Here is a 21,861-nt window from a genome sequence, read left to right on the forward strand (position 1 = left end):
TTAAGTTTTGTTATTTTACCAGCTAAGGCCCACTGAGCTTTAAGCTTTTTCATAACCGGAGAAAGATGCACACGACCACGGGGAGAACATGCAAAATCCAAATATACAAGTGTAGAGTTCGAACCCACAACCTCCTTCATACCGGGTAAGGTAGTTTAAATCTCCCCACTGAGCTAATGGCCATTTTTCAGAGGCGACCTGGCCACACATAAGCTCGTTAAAGTTGCTTATCACGACTGTGAATTTATAATAGCAGTCACAATCTAAACACACGTCTCTAAAAGTGGAAGGGCAAAACCAAAGGACCCGGGAGAAAAAAACCACAGGGACAGAGAGAAAACAACGCAAACTCCAAACAAACAGGCATCATCAGGGTTGGGATTGAGACAGCATACCAGGCAAGAAAGATAAAAGTACTGTAAGTGGAAAGTCCTTGTATTGGAAAGGGTAATTTAAAAAAAACAGCTAAATAAGCGTAGCTCTGCACGTGGAGCAAAACTTAGGACATGGTGCCGAACACCATGGTAGGATGACGCATAATATAAACACATCGGAGAGCTGTATAGCGAAAACCTACCCAGGAGCGCCGCCAGGTAAGCGTTTTGCAACACGCTTTCTGAACACGGACATGTTCAGTTGTGACACTTTTATTACGTAGCACGGTAATTTAATCATTGAGCTATTCATATGCAAGAAAACCAAAGATATTCATTAACGATACATTTGTTTTTAAATTACTAAATTGAAAAAAGGTGGCAATCGTCTTCCAAGGCTCACATCAAGCCAAAAAACACTTTATCACAAAAATCTGTACTCATTCGATAATCCTGAAATTAACAGTTACATGTACTGTAGGCTGTCAGTAGCTTAGCACTAATACACATATATGCCTATTTGACAGCTGTTAAAAATGTTTAAAACCCTATGAAATGAAAAGCAAATAACATTTTGCCGAATTATTCACTATTTTAAGTTAATGTCAAATATTAAATTAACAATGCACTTTTTTTTACGCAACTTGCAATGCCTTAACTTAAATGAAAACATTAACTTAACTGTATTCTGCTTGAGAAGCATAACCCTGGCATTTGTGAAACATTCCACGGGGTTTATTATTATGAACTACCAGGTAGCTTGAGCATACCTCGGGTATAACATGAATATGCCTGGTATCTCAAGAACACATCAGTATGTAATGATACTGCCTGGTGTCAATGTTTTAACTGAAACAGCGTAAATAAAAACACCACTACATCAAGTTGTTAACGATACAATACCGTACTGTACAAAGAAGTGTATGCTCGAAAGGAAAAAAGAAAAAGCTGCGCTCAGCTGCAGCGGTGTAAGGAATGCAGTAGTCTTGTTCAGTCTAAAAATAACTTTCCTACTCGTACACCCGATACACAGCTGACATGTCATTTTCTGACTGGTCCAGTGATTTGGCCTTTTTGAACATCTGCAACAACAACAAAAACACGCAACATCAGTGACACCAAACCGCACACGTGACCTAATGGTGGTGGTGGCTGGGCTTTAGGCACGCCTGCAATCCAAGCGCACTGGAGGCGGTGGATCGCAAAATAAATGTTGCAAACTCGCCGTTGGTTGGGCGTGGAGGTGCCGTACCCCGCAGCTCATCAGAAGGCAACACCAGTATGGGATAGCGCAGGGGTTGACAATCTGCGGTTCAGAGCCGCATGCGCCTCTTTGGCAGCGCCGCCCCCCACCCCCCGCGGGTTATTTATTTATTTAAAAGCTTAAATCTTAAAAACACTTTCACGTAAAGATAATTGATTCAATATGGGTCACTATGGAATGTCTTGGTGACGACAAAATTCTGCGGTCCAACTGTATTGTTAAAGAATGTCAAAGGCACTGACCAGCGTAAAGTACGGTCAACAGCCCTCACAATCATGGGGGAGGCCCTCATCCAGCAGTGGATTGACAAAGGGCTGACAATTAAACATTATATATATTTTAAACTATTTATTTACCAGGTAAAACCCATTGAGCTCTTAAGCTCTGTTTCAAAAGTGACATGGCCACAAATGATAGTTCAACCAAGTGGCTTTTCACGTGGAAATGTAAAGCAGCCAGACAATCTAAATAACATGTTTCTAAATGTGGAGGGAAAAACCTGATCACATCTGTAGGACAATTAATGCGATCACGGGCAGAACATGCAAACATTCAAATATACAGGCATCGTCAGGGTTGGGACCAAACCCACGACCTCCTGCATACCAGTCGAGGGAGATAACATCTCACCACCACGGTGCACAACGCTGCCAAACATATCAGCGGGGGCGTATCCTTGCTCGCACCGGCTGTTGCCCTCACCTCATTGGCAGCAGCTGCCACGGGGGTTTGTTGGTGCAGCATATCGCCCATTGCGAGGGCCAGCCTCAGGTCCTTCTGTACATGCTTCAGGGAGGAGTTGGGCTCGTAATCGCCTTGTAAAATTCCTTAAAGGAACAACACGAAAATACGAAGACGTTACATATCCACAATACCTGCGGTCGGAATGCAAACAAAAACACGCTATGATAATATATGCACTGTCCTTGAAATTGATTGGTCCACACCCGAGACAACTTTTCTTAGAGCCTAGTCTCACATGGTGTTGGACCAGATGACGCCAAAAGGCACATTCCGACCGCAGGTATTGTGGTCAATGCAAACATGACTCCTTGTAAAAAAAGGTGTCAGTTTTGTTGCCAGATAAAAGGGTAAAAAAACAATTATCATACTCGCTACACTTGAGAGCCCAGTTAAATCACGGGTAGCTTCACCCGATTTAAAGCCAGGATCTCAGTGGTGCCAAAGCTGAGTGCTCCGATCACTGAGCCTCAAAAGCCACATCTGTTCAAGTATTTTCACTTTAATACCACTGGAAGTGTTGTCTGTTTTTTTGTTTGTTTTGCGAGCTCAAATGGTACGGCCGTTAAAATCATATTTTATCAGCAGAGAACACGGAGCCTTTTTTTCTGGACGGAGTAATTATATTTTTTTATTTAAAGCTTTCGTGACTGCAGGGATTCATATTCTTGGTTCTATCGGTAAAGTCACGTAGAAGGGAAACAATAAAATAATAAAAATATAAAACAAAAAAATTCTCACGACGTTTCGACTGCAACACAAGCAATCATCATCAGGTGTGAAATCCACAGCAAGAAAATTTTAAAAAGTGGCGGTTTTTTCTTAACGTCAGCACCAAATTTTCTAATTTTATTGCTGTGGATTTCACACCTGATGATGATTGCTTGTGTTGCAGTCGAAACATCGTGAGATTTTTATTGTTTTATATTTTTATTATTTTATTGTTTCCCTTCTACGTGACTTTACCGAAAGAACCAAGAATAGGAGTAAATACAATTATTAAAAAAAAAAAATTCGTGGTTCAGTAAAAGGCCGAGTTGTAAAATCTCACCAAGCCCCTTCTGTTCCACGAGCGAACTTCCAATGGGACCCAGGCTCAGGACATCCAGCAGGGTTTGCTGGGAGAGACCACATCGCTGTGCCAGGGAGAAGCCCTCTGCCAAGGACGTCATGAAGCTTCCCAAGATCATGTTGACCACCAAGGCCATCCGCGCCGCGCTGCCCACTTCGCCTACAAACGCAGGGGGGGTCGGGGCCCAGCAAAGAGGTCATCTTTGGTGACAAAGAAGCATTTCTAAAAGCTCGTCGACACGCATCAGGTGAAAAGCGTTCAAGCATTAATGTTATCCGTCTCGACGCGTAACGGGGGTGTGGGATGCACGTTGACACTCGTAAGATGATTCAATACGATAACTTGATGACAACAGTTTGGTTCACATATGGGAGCATCTTTATGAGCGTTATTGTAAATGAGAGTTCTCGTAGAGACAATCAAATTTTTCGTACAATAATTCTCGTAAATATCCGACGTGAACCGAATGCCATTTTCAAGTTGTATAGCTATTTGAAACTTGCCCTTCTGATATTTGGCCGCATTTATTAAACGGTTGCCCAAAAATACTTGGGAGACCCAAACCAGGGCGTGAAGGACTATTTACAACATGCAAACATGTTTTGTGCCCCGAGGGCGACCCATCAGCTTCAACACCGCCAACACAATGCTTCATAGTTTAAAAGGCTTTAAAGCGCTACAAAATCCACACACGTAACTTACTTGTGCGGGGTGCTGGGCTCACTCACCGAGGTAGAAGGCACGCCGGCAGATGGCCTGGAAGCAGCTATTGCACTCGTCATAGAGAGCACGGTCCCCCGCGGCCAGCACAAGCAGACCGCCGTCCTCCGACAAGCGCTTGTTTCCTGACACGGGCGCCTCCAAGTACCGACCGCCACGCAGCGTTACAGCCTGAAATAGAGAGGCAGAGGCAGGAGAGTGTAGCGGCTGGGTGCAAGCGCATGGCTGCAGTAGAGCAATACAACATTGGTCCTCAACAACCGGGGTAGGGAAACTGCAGCCTGTGACTTCACTTCAAACAGCCCATGATGCAACACTTCATACAGCTAGTGACTGCAATTCATACGGCCCACAATCACACGAGGCTCCCATTGCTTTCTATCAGCCCACAAACGAGATGTATCCATCGCTGAAAACATCAATGGCCACGCTAATTAGGTACTAGAGGGGAATATTACTGGTAGGAACCTCCTGGTTACACCAGCCCACAAGGGATTATTGTGTCCATCCGTCGTGCAGGGAGGGGCTGGGTGGGGAGGGGAGGGTGGGGAGGGGGTGGGTGGGGGGTGGGAGGGGTGAGGTGGGGTGGGGAGGGGCTGGTCACCCCGTGGTGCCCTTATAAAACTCAACGTTTAACCTACTCACGCCGGCTTGTGCCCGCCCTCACAGTCGGCCATATTTGCGGAATACACCACGCCGCCGTTGACCCTGGCCATTGACCGAGCAACCCAACGTTCTTACCAGCTCACTCCGCAGGAATGTGTTTTTAAATGTGGCAACAATACCGTTTCTAATATCACTGCACTCAGTTACTACTATCACTGCAAGGTCCTTTTTCTGACAATGTAAGCACCAACGAGGCGAGATGCAAACCGGGATGGTGTTACAGATATAATAATGCTACACGTAGAAAGGACAAACCTCTGAAATGTCAACAGCCGTCTCTGGATCCACTGTAGACATGTCTACGTAGCACTTCCCAGGTCTAATCCCCTGCAGTACTCCACTGGGCCCCAGAACCAGCTGGCATCACACGAAGAAGAACAGAGGGACAAGGATTAAACAGTATACATACACAGTATATTGCCTGTAAAACAATATATACATTACATTGAAATATCAGCATGTTACATGCTAAATCACATTTATTTAAAGCATTGCTGGGTACATACGTATAGTTTATTCGTATTTATTTGCTGCGATAACACTTTCTGTATTTCGTTCATCTTCATGTAGTTCGTTTATGGTAACACATCTGAACTCGCAGTGATTCAACACAATAAACTAATCAAGATGACAAACCTTTAATAGCAAATATACCTGTGATGAAAATTTTTTTGAGTGATCGTGGATATTTAGTGAGCCTTCTTGTGATGTTAAGCTCCAGAAGCTTCCGCACATATGCTCCGGCACATTCACAGTGCGCAAACAAGCTCAGCCACACTCGTACGCACGTTGACCTTCTTTCGCACCGTACGTAGCCAACCGCGCTAATCGGAGGTGCAGGGGCGAAGGACAACTGAACACAGAAAGCATTTCTAAATAGGTATTAAATATAAATTAGAAAATGTGTAGCTCCAGTGGCTTTTAAATATCAGAAGAGTGTTCCAAACAGCCGCAGAAGCGCATTTGAAAGCGCGCGATGCAGTGGCCGTCTTTGTTCGATGGTTAGCCAAAAGCCGCTGCGAGGATGACTGGGAGTTTACGTGTGGGTTTACGCTCCTTGACGAGATCGGCAAGGTCTTGTGGTTTATTTGTGGCAAGCACGTTGTGTGTAATGAGTGCGGCCTTATCAGATCACAATAAATTTCAACGAGGAGGAATGTTGGCACAATGCTCAATTTCAGTTGTCCATCTTCTCCCAGCTGCATGGGTTCACACATACCTCTTTAGCAGCTGCAGGATCAGCAATGCAAGCAAGGGTGATGTCACAGGAGGACACAACCTCCGCAGGCGTTCTTCCAAGGTAGGCTCCATCTTGCACAAATATGTCGCACTAGGAACGGGGAAACATAGTTCAGTCAGTGTCGATGAATGCCGATACAATCTTGATTGGAAGTTTTCGTGACTGCAGGAATCCATACTCTTAGGTTTCGATCGCAACACAGGCAATCGTCATCAGGTAGAAAGATACAGCAGTAGAACTGCTGAACAAGAAAGAGCTGTTGTAACAAGAGGTTATATATAGGTTTGAGGTGGGTGTCACCCAAGGCTAAGTAAGACCCGGCTCATTTCCCATTGTGCTCGTTTGCATTAGCATGCCAATCCTACTCTGGCGCAGCTGTTGTGCGTGCGTACGGCGAAGGGACTCCTTTCCATGCCAATTTTATATAGTAAACACATTTTAAAAAACACATATACACAACACCCAAAACATGTTATGCAAGAATGTGCAAAAATAAGCGGCGTTTTTGAAAATACGGCGCCCCCTTCCCCCCCGGATAATATCATCAATGATCAACTGTATATTCCATAAATCGAACCCTTGACTGCATATCTCTTACCTTACTAGCCGTTCTACTCCAAACAGTAACATTGTGGCCAGTCTTCAACAGATTCTGGACCATTCCACAGCCCATGAGGCCAAGTCCCAGGAAGCCTATCCTGTAGGGCACAGGAAGGCAAGAAGTGCACACATCGCTACACTGAGCATGACGACCGGAGGCCAAATTAACCTTATGGCGGTACCCTGGGGTACCAGATTACCCCGGCTCTCGCACAATGTCCGTGATGCAGTCATCTTTAGTCTGTTGATGATCGGCGATGCGGCAATCGACTCATCTCGATGAGCTGTACACGATGCACTACCACGGCGCATACGAGCATTCAGTGTTTCGGCGCAATCGTCCTCGCTGCGTTTCGACATCGCGGAGTGGCACTGATTTCGGATTGGTACCCCAGTCGCGGAGTTAACACCCCTGGAAAAAAAAGTGTCCCAGAAATAAAATATTTAATTGCCTTGGCCATTTGGTATTATTTGGTACCCCAGGGTACCGCCATAAGGATCAAATATAGCATGCAACCTCGTCAACTGCAAGCGAGTTTCACGCTTTGCAACACTGCCAAGTGCTTATAACAAAACCCAACATTTTTCCTTCCACACAATACTAATCTCGAACATGACGAATAATTTGGTGATACTGCGCCGGCAATGGTGCGCAAGTGAATAAAAACCCTAATTCGTCAACAACACTGCCTACAGGTGACGTTTTAGGTGACTGCCCTTCTTCATAGCGTGTCAGATTTACCATGACCCTCCATATAAGAAGAGGGGGACAGACACCGGGGTTAAGACCATGGTGAGACGCTTGACAGCAGCATGTGGGAGGAGGCGCTGAGCCCAGGTTAGTGTCAAAAATAAAACCAAAATAGACTCAACGCCAACAAAAATAAACCGTTGTTAACGTGAGGTCCCGTTAATCAATTGTGCGCTGTAATGGCTATATGTCTGGGAGAAGTCTTTCACAGTTGCTATTGTGTATGTGTACAGTAGAGCACTTCTTCTGCAGTCATTACTACCGACACCAATCTATTGATATTAAAATATACATTAGCTCTGTGATTAATCAACTACTAAATTTCGATTTAGAGCTTTCGTGACTGCAGGGATTCATATTCTTGGTTCTTTCGGTAAAGTCACAGAAGGGAAATAACAAAATAAGAAAAATAAAACGATGAAATTCTCACGACGTTTCGATTGCAACACATGCAATCATCATCAGGTGTGAAAACCACAGCAAGAAAATGTTCTTGCTGTTTTCTTGCTGTGGTTTTCACACCTGATGATTGCTTGTGTTGCAATCGAAACGTCGTGATAATTTTAGTGTTTATTTTTATTATTTTATTATTTCCCTTCTACCTGACTTTACCGAAAGACAAAATCCAAGCAAAACACCCGCAGCAACCTCGACGGCAAAGTTCACCAACCGTTTGTCGATGGGCGTGATGTTTCCATTTGCTGCGGTAGTATCTGCCGCCTGGACAGATGCGAGTGGCATGCCCTGGCAGAACAAAGGATGAAGCAGCACAAGTAATTGACGTACCCCTTAAGTCTGTCACCAAAAACATAATTACGATAATCACCTCCATTCTAAACAGCCCTGATCCTCTACTCTCCCAACCAAGTCATCCCTCGCTACCTCCCCACCCCGACCCTTTGCACATCACCTGCTTCGTCACTGCCTTCATCTCATCCGGTACCATTCCTGTAGCGCTCAAGACTGCCCCCCTGAAAAACATCAACACTGGAGCCCAACATCTCTGTAAATTTCCTTCACGTCTCAAACCTCCTTAACATTGGAAAAGTCCTAGAAAGGGTTATCTCCACCCACCTGTTTCTCTATAAAGTAGCCAAGACCCAGTATATTCTGGTTTCTGCCAAAGCCATTCTTTTGAAACTGCTCTCTCACGTGTGGAAAATTATTCTCTTTGTTCAGGTCCTGGATAACTCTCACTCCAAATTTTCATCGACCGATGTTGCTTTTGACACCATCGATTAACGCCGTGTTTCTTGAGCATCCTCATCACGATGAGGACATCTCCAGCAGAATTATCTCCTCATTCCACTCTTACCTCTCAAACTGCTCTTTATACATTTCCATACAAGGACTGTCTCCTTCCCAAAGACCCCTGTGCTAAAGTGCACTACACAGCTCAATTTGCAATCTCCTGATCGTCTCAGCAACTCATTCACTTGGAAAAACATCTCCAGTGTTAATGTCAACCATCACTTCTATACTGATTACAGCCAACTCTGCCGCGATTGGCTTCAGAAACCCAACCTCCCTGTTCAAACTTGCATCCGACTTTCTGTCATCAATTTTTTTTCTCCATCTAAATGTTACCAAAGAGTCCACACTCAGTAAAGACTCCAGTTCAATTTTGCACCTCCTAAACCGACATTATTCCTGGCAGTGTGTGCAAAACCTTGGAGTTGCCATTTATCCCAAACTCTCTTCCCACAAAGGTATGCACCGTTTCACACCTCCGTCTGCGCAACATCTCCCACGTACATCATGGTTCTCTCCCAAGGTGCATCTGAAACTCCCATCTCTGTGTGTTCATAACATTCCGACTCAACAATTGCCACTCTCTCCTCCAAGGCCTCCACAAATACGAACCTCCAAACTCAAGATGATTCAAAATGCCGATCATCCGTTCCCAATCACGTGACATCACCCCCAAGGTCAAGCTACTGGCTCCAAATCCACATCCTGGATCAACTTCAAGATCACACAGCATTTTAAAGTTCCTCCATGGACTCACCCCTGCCTGCCTCTCTACTCTTAGTCTACTCCACCTCACATGCTCTCTCCACTCCCAGCAACGAAGGCCTCCTGTTGGAAGCCAACCATTGTTTAGTGGGAGTTCAGTCGTCCTTCTCTGCTGCCCCCACTGTCTGGAACTCTCTTTCCCTCGACATACAAGTTGTCGACTCTTTGCCAAAGTCTAGACTCAAGACCACCCTCTTCTCCTCTGCCTAAAACTTTTATCTTTCTCTTTCTAGACTAAAATTCCTTCATCCAGGATACCCATGTTGCACTGTTTAGTACAGACCCCCTGTGATGAGGTTGCATTAGATGAAACATAAAACCTAAATAGCCACTAAGTAAAATAAGCAATTCTGTTAACTGGCACGAAAATATTATTATGCATAAACTTATTTACACACCGCATTCAACAAAATGTGATCATTAAAAAAAAACTTTGCTGGCAAATCTGGAAGGAACATTATAATGCTACATAAACAATGTCCATTACATTTATGGATTGTCACCTAATGATTCAAACGATCAAATAATTTTGATCACATTTTTTTACAATTTCAAAATGTCCACCTCCACAATTGAATCGAGAGCCTGTGGACCACAACAATGGGATTTTCCATCTTAACTTCTCAAGCAAAAACAGGCCACCATACTTCAATAGGGATTACCATTAGTACGGCTATTTTAATACACACAATGGACAGGAAGGACAAGATCAATGGGCCAGCATAATGCGCATTCATCATGGACGTTGACTCAAGAGCAGAGAAGTGTGGTCACCACATCTACGCCTCCATATAAGGAACGAAACAGCTGGGCTTCTCCACAAATCTGTCTGTCGCCTGATGAAGCTAGTTATAATTACTGGCGATACGTCGTGCTCGGATTGTAAATGTTGTGGTTTGACTCTCCTACACACCGGCGTGCTGTACTAGTGACGAATTGGCCGCGTTCTGTTTACGTGACAACCCTTACTAGTTGGCCGTGTCGGGTGGTGGGCGGGTTTAACGACACATTTATATATTTACGCGATCTAACCCAAAATAACCCTATTATGCAAGTAAAAACCATATACAGTTTTGACTGAAATGTAAAGATGTGGACAACTAGTGTGCTGGCCTAGAATTATTACCAGTGTGACATGGTTCGTGGCCCCTGTCTCGGACGCTGTGGTAAGGTGCTGTGGAAACATCAAGCACACAATCCTTTAGAAGGCACATCTAGATGACCAACAATACATGATGATGCGACCTTGTGAAATGTTTCAGACTAGAACTAAAGATCATTGGAACCTCCTTTGCCAGTAGCAAAATATGATAATTGGTATTTTACCCTTTTATCTGTGTTGCATTGACCACAATACATGCGGTCAGAATTTAAACAAAAAACACAACTCTGATAATGTATGCACCTGTCCTTGAAATTGATTGGTCCACACCCGAGACAGCGTTTCTTAGAGCCTCGTCTCACATGGTGTTGGACCAGATGACGCCAAAAGGCGCACAACTCAAAGACAATGCACCATCAGAGTATGAGACCTCGGGGTAAGCATTTACACCATTGGAACCTCCTTTGTCAGTAGCAAAATATGATCATTGTTTTTTTACCCTTTTATCTGGCAACAAAACTGACACCTTTTAGAACTAAAGATGTGCAGATCTGTAATGTAAGAGGTGAAGGTTCAGCAGCCCTGCAATTACTTGTTTGTACTACTGCTTATGGAAAGGGCCTCCATACTAGAGGGAGCTATAGAAGCATCTCTAGACGATATTCTTGCTGACACTTCCACATCGGCCAGATGGAAAATTGCATCCAAATTTTACATCAGTGATACAGACAATGTCAAAGCTTGTGAGAGGGCAATGTAAGAATTGAGACCCAACTACAATACCATATTATAGCAGGCTTCAAAAAAGAAACAATTAACGACAGAGTGCAAAAGTTATATATATATATCAACGAAATTTAGTTCTGTTTTAAAGCCACTACATTGCATTCCCACCTCTGACTTTACAGCAAATTCCACTGCACTCCCTCCAAGCTGGGGGGATTCAGATGACGTTTCAGAGGAGCCGCCGTTGAGAGGAGGCGGTTGCGGGTTGCTCGCATCTCCTGCACACTGCAGAAGGCTTACACCGACTTCCGTCGCTGGTGCCTCGGTCAAGCTTGGGCTCCCGACTACCTGGAGGGAGGACGGGCTCTGTACGGCCTGCAGGGCACTCACAGCGCATGCAGCCTGCAGAGTGCTGGGAGGCGGCGCTGCGTGGAAGCTGCTCGCGCTTCCACTGGGCTGCTAGGAAAACGGAGCGACGTTAATGCTTTTCGATAATTAGCGAACGTTAAAACGTGTCGTTTCGGTGCACACAGCAAACGTTGCATGAACTGTCACTGAAGTAGAGGTTCGTTAACTGTACATGCGAGTGGATGATAAATCCTAATAATGCTACGACTGACGAAAATACACATAAGCACTCATTATTAACGGCATATCATATAAACCCGCATGTAAACAATGAATCTATAACAATGTTTTTTCCCCCCACAACTAAAAACAAAAGTATCTGTACATCAAAACATGAGCAAGGCCTGTTATATTTAAATAAATTTCCTGTGACTGTTTGGGGGTTTGCTTAAATGTTAAGTATTGGGTTGATTTTAAAAGGGCAGACAATTGTGATGAAAACAATTCAAGAAGAGACTACAAAGTTACACCTTCATAGGCTATAACTGTGATTTATATCGACACGATGTTAGAATGTAAAGTCTACATTATAAAAAAGGGGTAACCACCTCTTTTTGGGTGGGACGTTTCACTGGTCAGAAAGGATTATCTATAATTGTTTCCTTAACCAATGTTTTTCTACCCCCTGCCACTTTAATTGGAGCTATACATCACAATCACAACTACTGGCAGAGCAGAATGTAATGGCCAGCAGTGGTTGCAAAATTGGCAGCATCAGAAATCTTTATAAACTGCCCTCGCGTATGACAGTGGCGCTTTGATGATGAAAGCAGCATTCAATGTTTAGCATGCAAGCATTTTGAATTGCAAGACTAAAAAGGAGGCATGCTTGAGATGTTAAGGGGAGCCAAAGTGCAAAAGAATTGGACTTTGGACTATCAAGAGTAAAAATTATTGTGTAAATATTCATCCAAGCCTAGCCAACCAAATTGACAATTACATTTGGGCCATATCCACAAATATATCATGTACAGCAGAAGCAAGCAAAGGATCATTACTTTGCCAAAGTATTGATGTTTTGAAATGTTCAGAGCAAGAGTGTCTACAGTGTTTGAATTGTGTATAATGATCAATTTATTGGTTTCTGCTGCAACTGATGTAACATGTCCGGGTCATTCCCTCTCACTTAGCACTTTTGGTAATTTAATTCCAAAGTTTTGGACTCCCGAAAAACATGGATGTTACACAAGGTGTGTCATCATAATCCGTTATGTTGCTCTGGGAAGCAAATAATATAATATCTGCCTGTGATAAATTGTAGTCAATAAGCACATTGTTTGTGTAAAACAATGGCACTCGGATATTTCTATAGAAGCTATAAGTAATGTAGTTAGTTTAACACTATAATGTATCAATCAAAAGAAATCAAGCAGCGGTAAGAATGGCATGCTTATGGCCATATGTGTGTGTGTTTGATACAACTTCGGAATTGTAAAAAATCTGGGTTATTACAAATGAATAAACGGTGCTGCTTATGTCAATGTGTTTGTGCTTTTAAGAGTGATTCGCATTATTTCTGGGAATGTTTGTTACATCAGTACTGTACCTTGTCTGACTGGCTCAGGAGGAAATGTCTAAAGTGGGGGTCATCCTTAACATGCTGAGAAAAGAAACAGAAAAGTGAGGCATCAATGGAGAGAGGGGCCTGAGCAAAATGCGAGAGACTGCTACATTATCACTGGGTACATGCTCAACCCACACCATATAGCACGGCACGACTCCATCTATTTAGCGTGTACGGTGATCTTGTAAAGTCAAACCTACATCTGGTTAAACTAATAATAAACAAGAAGAAACTATAATAACTTGCCCATTTTATTTTCATCAGTGAAATAAGCGTACTAAATGTATCCATGCTAATTTTTGTTCACTTTCCTACAGATTCTTTTGGCAGTAACCGCAGTTTTAAAAACGTGTTTTTTAAAATGAATTTTCACTCTCGTTACGTAAAGAGACATCACTTGTTGGTCATATGCACTTCAAGCGCAAATATAAAAAAGCATAGTTCTGGGCATATGACCACAGATGAGACGGTATTTAATTGAACACTGAAGCAGTGGAGAGAGATGCCTGATATTTTAACTCGACTCTTGCAGTTCACGTGGTCAGCGCTATGATTCATAGATTAAAAGGATGATATGGGCATTAATGGACGACAAAAAACGCATACTAACACCCATGGAAAATAATGCGCATGCACACACACATACCCCCGTGGTAAAGGAGCGTTACGGTAAGCAGGCAACCCTCATGGCAAATGGCGATTCAAGGAATATCTTTAGGATCCAAGTGTTTGACATATATTTGCAAAACAAACTCTGGAAGGCTCCCTTCATTGATATTAAATGTGCAAGAGCAAAGAGAGCGAGTGTACCAGCCTAAAGCAATTGTATAATTGTATTGGTGTTTTGTTTGTATTGAGTCACCTCAACACTGGACACCAACAGGGTTCCATGCTGTCACAAGAAATTTATTCAGTATACCATTTCTCAAGCGCACGGAAAACAACACGTAATCGTAGTCTCATACACAGACCCCGAGGTAACCGTACTTACCGTGCGCTTGATAATAGCGGCCGGCCCAATTGCAGTTGTTGTCAAGACCTCGGGTACCTGTCAAAGGCACAAAGGCCAACATTGTATTTAAGTGCTCAGTTTATAATTAAAGAATGTCTATGAAATAATTTACAATCATTAGTTGAAGGTCCTGGATTGTTCAGTTATAGGTATTTGTATTGGCAGATGGCAGTAATCTATGAAACTGCTAAAACAATATGAAAAAATAAGTATTTTTGGCAATAAAACAGCTGTGTTAAGATGTTCAAACACCAAATAGAAACCTTTTGCAATGAATAAAGTCTGCATCAACTTGTGGTGAAAAAGTTGATGCAAAAAAATCCTATTTTGTTAAAACAATATTAGGCACATTTTTCGAATGTTTTTTTATCACCACTATTTAACAGCAACAATCAATACAACTTTCTAAGTAAAACACACAACCACCTGATATTTGCAGCATTACAAACCTCCACTGAATTAGTTTGAATAAAACATTTTTGAAGAAAAATACTTTAATAAAATCTTCTATTGAATCAGTGTAAGACTGTGTGGGTTTGAAAAATGTGTATATTTAGCCTGGAAATAAAGACACTAAGTACACACAATTCATATATACACAATGCACCTTTACATTACACTGGTGGGTGAAAGGGGAAGGGCAACTTCTGATACAAGCACACATGGCCTTGCTCCCAAGGTGTGTGCTTATATCGAGCATATTCGGGTATACAGGACGATCCATTTCTAGATACCCCACAAATATTCTAGAAATTGTAAAAAAATACTTTAAAGCATCTGCGTATCTCCCACCAATCTCAATACACACATTACAAAGTTCAACACTCTCCTCTGTAAGATACGGAGCTGTCACTTGCACAACATTAAATCACCTGTTGAGAAGAGGCTCATTGAGAAATCAATGGTGTATGTATAAATGGATCACCCGGTGCACTGATTATTAATAAAGCATGCAAACGCAGATGCATCTCAAGATGGTGTTTTAAATGGGTTAGGAGATGGACTTTGATAGCAGAGGAGATAAATTCTAGAGAGAGGAAGAAAGTATGAAGGTAGAAAGTGATAAGCAACAAAGCAAAGTTTCGACTGCACATGCACATTACATGCAGGCTGTGAAAAATGACACGTGCCATGCATTCACCTGCGATGTACAGGTGTGCATGTGACCAGTGTCATTCAAGGTTACATGGGCATGATTTGAAGAGCAATGCACATCTGTTCACTACATGGTTCCCAACAAAGCTGTCATTTATGGAATGATAACAGTTGTGACAAAAATCACACCTTCTTTCCCGCAGGGGATTTTTTGGGCGAAACATTTTTCTCTTCTTTTTGCTCCTCCTTTTTCCCCCGTTTGGCTGTCTCACCACTTGCTGCCGCCTGGGCAAAACAGAGAGAAGACGAATAATCTCCTCTCAAGTCTGATCGGACCGTGGGACCCAATTTCAAATTCACGACTGATTCCGGTTGAACACTAACTAGTTCACTAACTACGCAGCTCTCGCCAGAGAGCAAACCCTGACAATGCTGAATCCATATAGTTAAATTACTGACAAATTGTTACATCTTCTTTCGTATGGCTGATGTAAATGCGGGGCAACAACTACAATTTCCCATTCAGGTGGTCAAGCCAGACAACCGCATCAGGAGCACCAAAAGTGTATCGCTGTAATGTCTCCGTCGTATTTGTGGATCGGGCATTGTATCATGATGCATTGTATGGTCTGTTCTGGATGACCAGTCGCACACTAGAAGGTTTTAAATGTTCCATTTGTGCATCAGGTATCTGCATCTGCCATAATTTGTGCGGATGTCGTTTAAGGTGGACCACGAGCTTCGTGGAATATTAAAACCAGGGGATCTTCTGCTCTGGGTCTTTCACAATGTGTTTGTCTGAATTCCTCTATAATACTATCCTACATTGAGTCGTGAAACTAATACAGCATACATAGCCAACCACAACATATTTACCCCAACTGCTGTGCAAGCCCATGTAGACAACCATGTCCATGCTCTTAAAACTCAAGCTGGCATTGCTAAGCAAGAGGTAACATTCTTCAAACGAAGGCCTGTGGGAAATAAGTCATCATTTGGGGCCATGGCGACAAAATATTTCCCTCTAACAGCGAACCTTTGTTGACGTAAAAATCACATATCGACTCCGCAAAGCTGCGTAGATTTTCATGGTCAGGGGCTTCATTTCACTGGTATATGCTTCATCTCACTGGTAAGATATGTGATTAACTGGTGGCAATATGCAAGAGGATTTGCAGGAAGAAAGAGCTCACAGTGCAGTATTAGGATAAGGCATATTGACAGAGAAAGCACTCTGATCCACCTTTAAAAAAAATCTTAAGCCAATTAATACAACTCACCTTCTTTTTGTTAATAAATTCCTCCACAGAATCGAGGGCCTGTAGAAAGCGCTTGCTCTTGTTCGCCTTTACCATGTCCTCCTTGTGTGGCTGAAAAGGCTTCAGCTGGTCCACTTTGATCCAGGCACTGAGAGCATACAGTGAACAGGAGCGCATGGATTACAAGTCCTCATATTTGAGTAATTACACGTACAATTGCATGACAAAAGCATGATAAAATTCCTTACTGGTCTTCGGTTCCAAAAAACTTAACAAAATAACAAGGTTTTCCTTTTGGCTTCTTCATGTCTTTTGGTGGCTTCACAATCTGCAAAGAGGTACAAGAACATTTAACTTCGTGAGATTAATTATGGAGAGAAATTGAATATGTACCAACTAGGATAGTAATTGTACTCACTGCAATAACTGCATGGATTAGCAGGAGATTAAATGAAATTCTATTCTTGCATATGGCAACAATGCAGAAGACCTAAATGCAAATGTTGAGGTCTGCTAGCCAGGAGAGGGCTCCAGGAAAGGGTTTTTGTCGTTGTGCTATTCCTCCATGGAGCACTGACGACAACAGTGGTTTATTATATGGTCTACAGTTTGGGTCACATGGCCAGTCACACTGTGTGGCTTTCCTTTAATATTCCAATTAAGAAGGTGTACCCATTGGCTTGCTGATGTTCCGATGCGGTTGATGGTGCACCAGTGACTTTGAGGAATGTCAAAGGCAGGCACGATGTTGGGTCTCAACTGAGTTTATACTCGAAATCCACGTTGTTCCACCGTGTTCGCAAGCATTCTTCCTGATTTGGATAGGATTCTATAATAGTGACAGCACTATCCCAGAAGGGGGATCCAGACTTGTGTCAGTGGCAAGGTGAATTGTAAAAGTTTTGGTTGATGGGTAGGTTGTCATTGGCAATAAAACGAGTTAATGTAGTTGCAGTTTGCATGTCTCTGTGCCTATATGATGGCAGAATGTTCGCCATGGAATTTGTGTCGGTGTCGTGTTATTTAATTGTGCATCCAACAGTTGTGTGCATGAGATGCCATACCAGGCTGGAGCACAATACTGTGCCAATGATTAGATCAGCAATCAGTTGAGGCGCCCCAGGTGATTCCTGGACGTTTCTGTAGCAGGTCAATTCTTTTTTTGGGTGGGAGATCGTAACCTCGCGGCCCACCTGTGATGTGTTTTCGTTTTGTCTTAAACATAACTAACACTGTCATCTGGGTTGTAAAATACGAGTTCAAACAAAGGCCCTGACTATTGCGTGGTTCTCTAGTGCAATCTCATAATATAAACGTATCAATTTCCACTGCGGCGTTAACCTCAGATCCAGCGAAATCAAGGAAAAGTGTTTAACACCGGTCCTCCCAATGCCATAGCCAGTATTTGGTCCACTACTTCTACGCAAGCAGAAACGTAGCAACAACAAAATACTAAGAACAAATCAACCACTGCGTGCATAGAGATGAATTTGTCCACGCCAGGGATTAACTGAAGCAAGTGTTCTGAATGGCAGAAAAGCGGTGGAAGTAGCGGACTGCACAACCACCTTACGCTCATGTATTTTGCCTTCAAAATAAAACCAAATATTTGGCGATTAATCTACCTCTGACCTCTTGAAGTGCTGTGAAGGGCCATTGGCCAAAAAGTCACCGATTATATACTTATTCGTCAGTAACGCCGTCTTAAAAATAATGTGTGTAGTTTTGTTAGTTTGCCTGAGTTTTATAGGTTCGGGATGACTGGGTCATGTTTACAGGCGCGGGTCACAAGTCTGGCCAGGGTATCTGAAGTTGAATCATCTGGAGCAGTGTTCTTCACTCATTTTCAGAGGGGGGGCCCACTTTCGCTCATAAGACATCATCAGTGTTGAGGGCCGCCACACATTTGAAACGATTGGGAGTTTGACAGAACGATGATGGGGGGCGGGGGGGGTGTTTTTCACATGTTGTGTATTTAACACGTTCTGGCAAATTGCCCGATGATGCTGGATGTAATTACCAGCGAAACGTCGTACTCAAAAATTGTAAATGTGGATTCACTCTTCAACACACCGGTGGGCTAAAGTAGTGAACTATTTGTCTTTTGTCAACGTGACACTTGTTTACTGATTGCCCGTGTCGGGTGGTGGAGGGTTACGACACATTTATAAATAACGCGATCTAACCCAAAAATGTTTATTATGAATGTTGTGTATTGTCGGGGGAAGGGGGGGGGCACACATCAGGGGCCGTACTAAAGGCCACCAGCAGCTGTCAGTGACCCGCGGGCCTTGCAATGAAGAGAGCACGGATCTGGAGCTTTAGAGAAGTGAAGGGTTTAGTGGAGCACACAGTAGTCGTCTCGTCGGCATGAGAGAGCAGTGCAACGATGGATGGGGGTGTGAGCGGCGCAACAAAGTTGTGGTGGTTTTTCCCAACACTTGAGCTTTCAGTATTTATTCACACGAGCAGGTGAGGAGTTACCGTGCGTTATCAGTGATGTTTTGCGTTTTAAACACTTGCAATGAAGACAAGTAAAAACACTGGCCACCTACAACTCGAACTAAAGAAGAAAAATAAACGCCAAATTAACGTGGAAAAATGTGCAGGGATATCAATGGAATAAATGCAGTGTGTACTGTACTGATGATATACAGTAGTAATTGTACTACAATAATGTACATCGCCTTGAAAGCAATTCGTGTTTGCAATTAAAAACAGTCGTGTTAGATGCGTTGCTCTAATAGTTTGCCATCACTGCAGTCGTACTTTATTGTACACATCCGTACGGTTTGGTACATCACCAGTATTAAACTTAACACGGATGCTTTCTCGGCCAATATTATCATTCACAACACAGTGTTTGGGTGGCGACACCAAGTCCAGTCAGTCCCTGTAGTATTAACATTGTCAGGACATGGACCGTGTATCTCACTTTTGGCGTTGTACTACAGCGTTATAAAGCGTCGTTGTTAGTAACTCGTTGGCTTTTGGGTGTTCGTGGGAGATGAGGATATGAGGGAGATGGAGATGAGGCCATGGAGATGAGGAGATGATGAGGGAGGGCGCACGCCAGCCACACCGCGCTCCGCCATGCCCCCCCCACCTAGCCCTGGGCCTAAGCTACTCCCCCATACCCCCTCACCACCCCAGCGCGTACCTTGCCCGGCCACGGCGGGTACTTGCCCATCTTGCCCCTGCACGGACACAAAAGCACGGAGAGAAAGAGAGAGAGGCACGAGGTGGTGAGCTCACGGAGGGGGGGGGGGACGGACAACACTGCCTTCTTCATCATCATCAACACACAAACGTTGAACGGCTGAGGCGAGGCGAGTTAGGTGCGGAGGGTGGGTGGGTGGGTGGGCTTGAGGCGGAGGGATGGAGGGAGGGCAAGAACGAAGAGGAACGAAGAAAGAACGTGGAGCGCGAACAACTCCCGTCTCACCAGACGAGCTCGCCGATCTTGAAGTGCGCCGCCATGTTTGACCCTCGCCTGATGAGGGGCGGGGCGGGGGGGGAAGAGGGCGCGTGCGGGGGGGCGGGGCAAGTGAATGGGGGGGGGGTGGTGGCGCGCGCAGTGGGGTGGGGAAGTAGGGGTGGGGGTGAAGGTCACGTGGTGCGCGTCGCGGGGGGTTGCTCGCGCGCGGCCCCCCCCACCAGCCAAAAAAAACAACCCCCCACGTGACACGCGGCGGTTGTTGCGTAATCAACGCGCGCGCGCGCGCGAGCTCTGGGTACGTCACGCGGCGGTTGGCGGGGTGGGGGGCGCCGAGGGGTGATGTACGGTCACGTGACGACAGAACGCGATTGCTCGTTAGTCACTTGGCGAGTGACGTCACGTGTCGATTAGTCGCGTTTTGGCGTCACGCGGCTCATTCTGGCGTCATGTAACGTCACCGCCGCGTGACGTCACGAGCAATCGCGTTCTGGTGTCACGTGACCCCCCCCACCCCTTGGTTATTGTGTCACGTGGTAGGCACCCCCAACAATGAGAGACTGCATTGACACAATAACACCTTCCACTGTTAAATTTCGATTTAAAGCTTTCGTGACTGCAGGGATTCATCTTCTTGGTTCTTTCGGTAAAGTCACGTGAGAATTATTTTATTATGTTTTATTTTTATTATTTTATTACTTCCCTTCTACGTCACTTTACCGAAAGAACCAAGAAGACCTTCCACTGTTATTAACAAACACTGCCTTCATCATCATTAGCCATTGTCTATCCGCTGTTGGATAGTGTTTTTTTGTATTGTTATTGTATCATTCTGACCCCGTACCCCGACTGGATGTCTGTTTTTCAGTTTTCAGTTTCATTTATTAGGTGAAGCCCTGTGAGCCATTCGGCTCTTGAATTGGGTGCAACCGCAACAAACAAAAAACAAAAACATGAACAAGAAAACATCTTAGACATGACTTAACCGAAAGAACCAAAGAATAATTCCTGCAGTCACGAAAGCTCCAAAATTAATCTTAAAGTGACTATGTGCAAACAGAAAATCCAGGAAAAAACAGCATAATCTTCCAGAAAAAGAGCTTAATAGCTCATCGGATTCCTCCAGTTTAAATAAATATTCTGTTACTGATCTTGCAATGGCTTGGGCAACCCTATCCAGTGCAGGTACTAAAGGTTTTTTTTTAAAGATAAAGTTATGCAACCGGCTAACATTTCGACTGTTGACCATTTTTCAGAGTTCGATTATTGACACGCACGATGGCATTCATGAAATGTCGGTTCCGAGGCAAGAAGCGTTGTTCCCATTCACATACGATAAGATAAACATACATGGATGATCTTCTTGGTTCTTTCGGTAAAGTCACGTAGAAGGGAAGTAATAAAATAATAAAAATAAAACATAATAAAACAATTCTCACGACGTTTCCGCCACAACGCAAGCAGCCGTCCTCATGTGAAAACCAGGTCTGTCGAGGCGACAGCGTCTGAATGAAACAGCACACGTGCTTGGAGCATATATATATAAGCTGGGTTGGAAGGGGGGAAAAGGGCACCTTGACAAAAGAATATGCATATTAAGAGGAATTTAGCATATTTATGGGAAATGCAGGTATGTGATTAGTACTACTTATGCCCGTGAGTTCTGCTTTACATTGATGCAGTTACATAACTGCTGGCACGTGGTGGCGCTATACACAAGTGAACACCAAGCAAAGTGGAAGAATGTCTCGGGCATCCTGTAGTGTGTTACTTATTGGGGGCCGTCCATAAATGACGTCACGCACCTAGCGGGGG

General features: G+C 43.8%; 1 protein-coding gene across 10 annotated transcripts; it reads right to left on the reverse strand.

Annotated features, from left to right (window-relative positions):
• Positions 1-631: 631 nt before the first annotated feature.
• On the reverse strand, positions 632-20,161 carry GLYR1 (glyoxylate reductase 1 homolog). Of its 10 annotated transcripts, none has more exons than XM_061549484.1 (17): positions 20,056-20,161; positions 19,771-19,807; positions 16,859-16,938; positions 16,632-16,758; positions 15,541-15,636; positions 14,236-14,292; positions 13,227-13,280; positions 11,663-11,728; positions 10,571-10,618; positions 8,099-8,172; positions 6,676-6,775; positions 6,057-6,167; positions 5,093-5,194; positions 4,180-4,342; positions 3,431-3,610; positions 2,341-2,465; positions 632-1,456 (listed from the first exon to the last, which is right to left on the reverse strand). In XM_061549484.1, exons 1-17 carry the CDS (start codon positions 20,088-20,090, stop codon positions 1,385-1,387), a joined length of 1,527 nt encoding a protein of 508 aa, XP_061405468.1. In that variant the 5' UTR covers positions 20,091-20,161; the 3' UTR covers positions 632-1,384. The 10 variants fall into 10 exon arrangements, with proteins under 10 accessions (XP_061405468.1, XP_061405462.1, XP_061405467.1 ...); XM_061549478.1 differs by having other exon boundaries at positions 11,441-11,728; XM_061549483.1 differs by having other exon boundaries at positions 11,663-11,731.
• Between the last annotated feature and the right edge of the window lie 1,700 nt (positions 20,162-21,861).

Source organism: Lethenteron reissneri, chromosome 10 (genome assembly GCF_015708825.2).
Source record: "Lethenteron reissneri isolate LAM-NWPU_2019-01 chromosome 10, ASM1570882v1, whole genome shotgun sequence".
In the NCBI taxonomy this organism is placed as follows: domain Eukaryota; kingdom Metazoa; phylum Chordata; class Hyperoartia; order Petromyzontiformes; family Petromyzontidae; genus Lethenteron; species Lethenteron reissneri.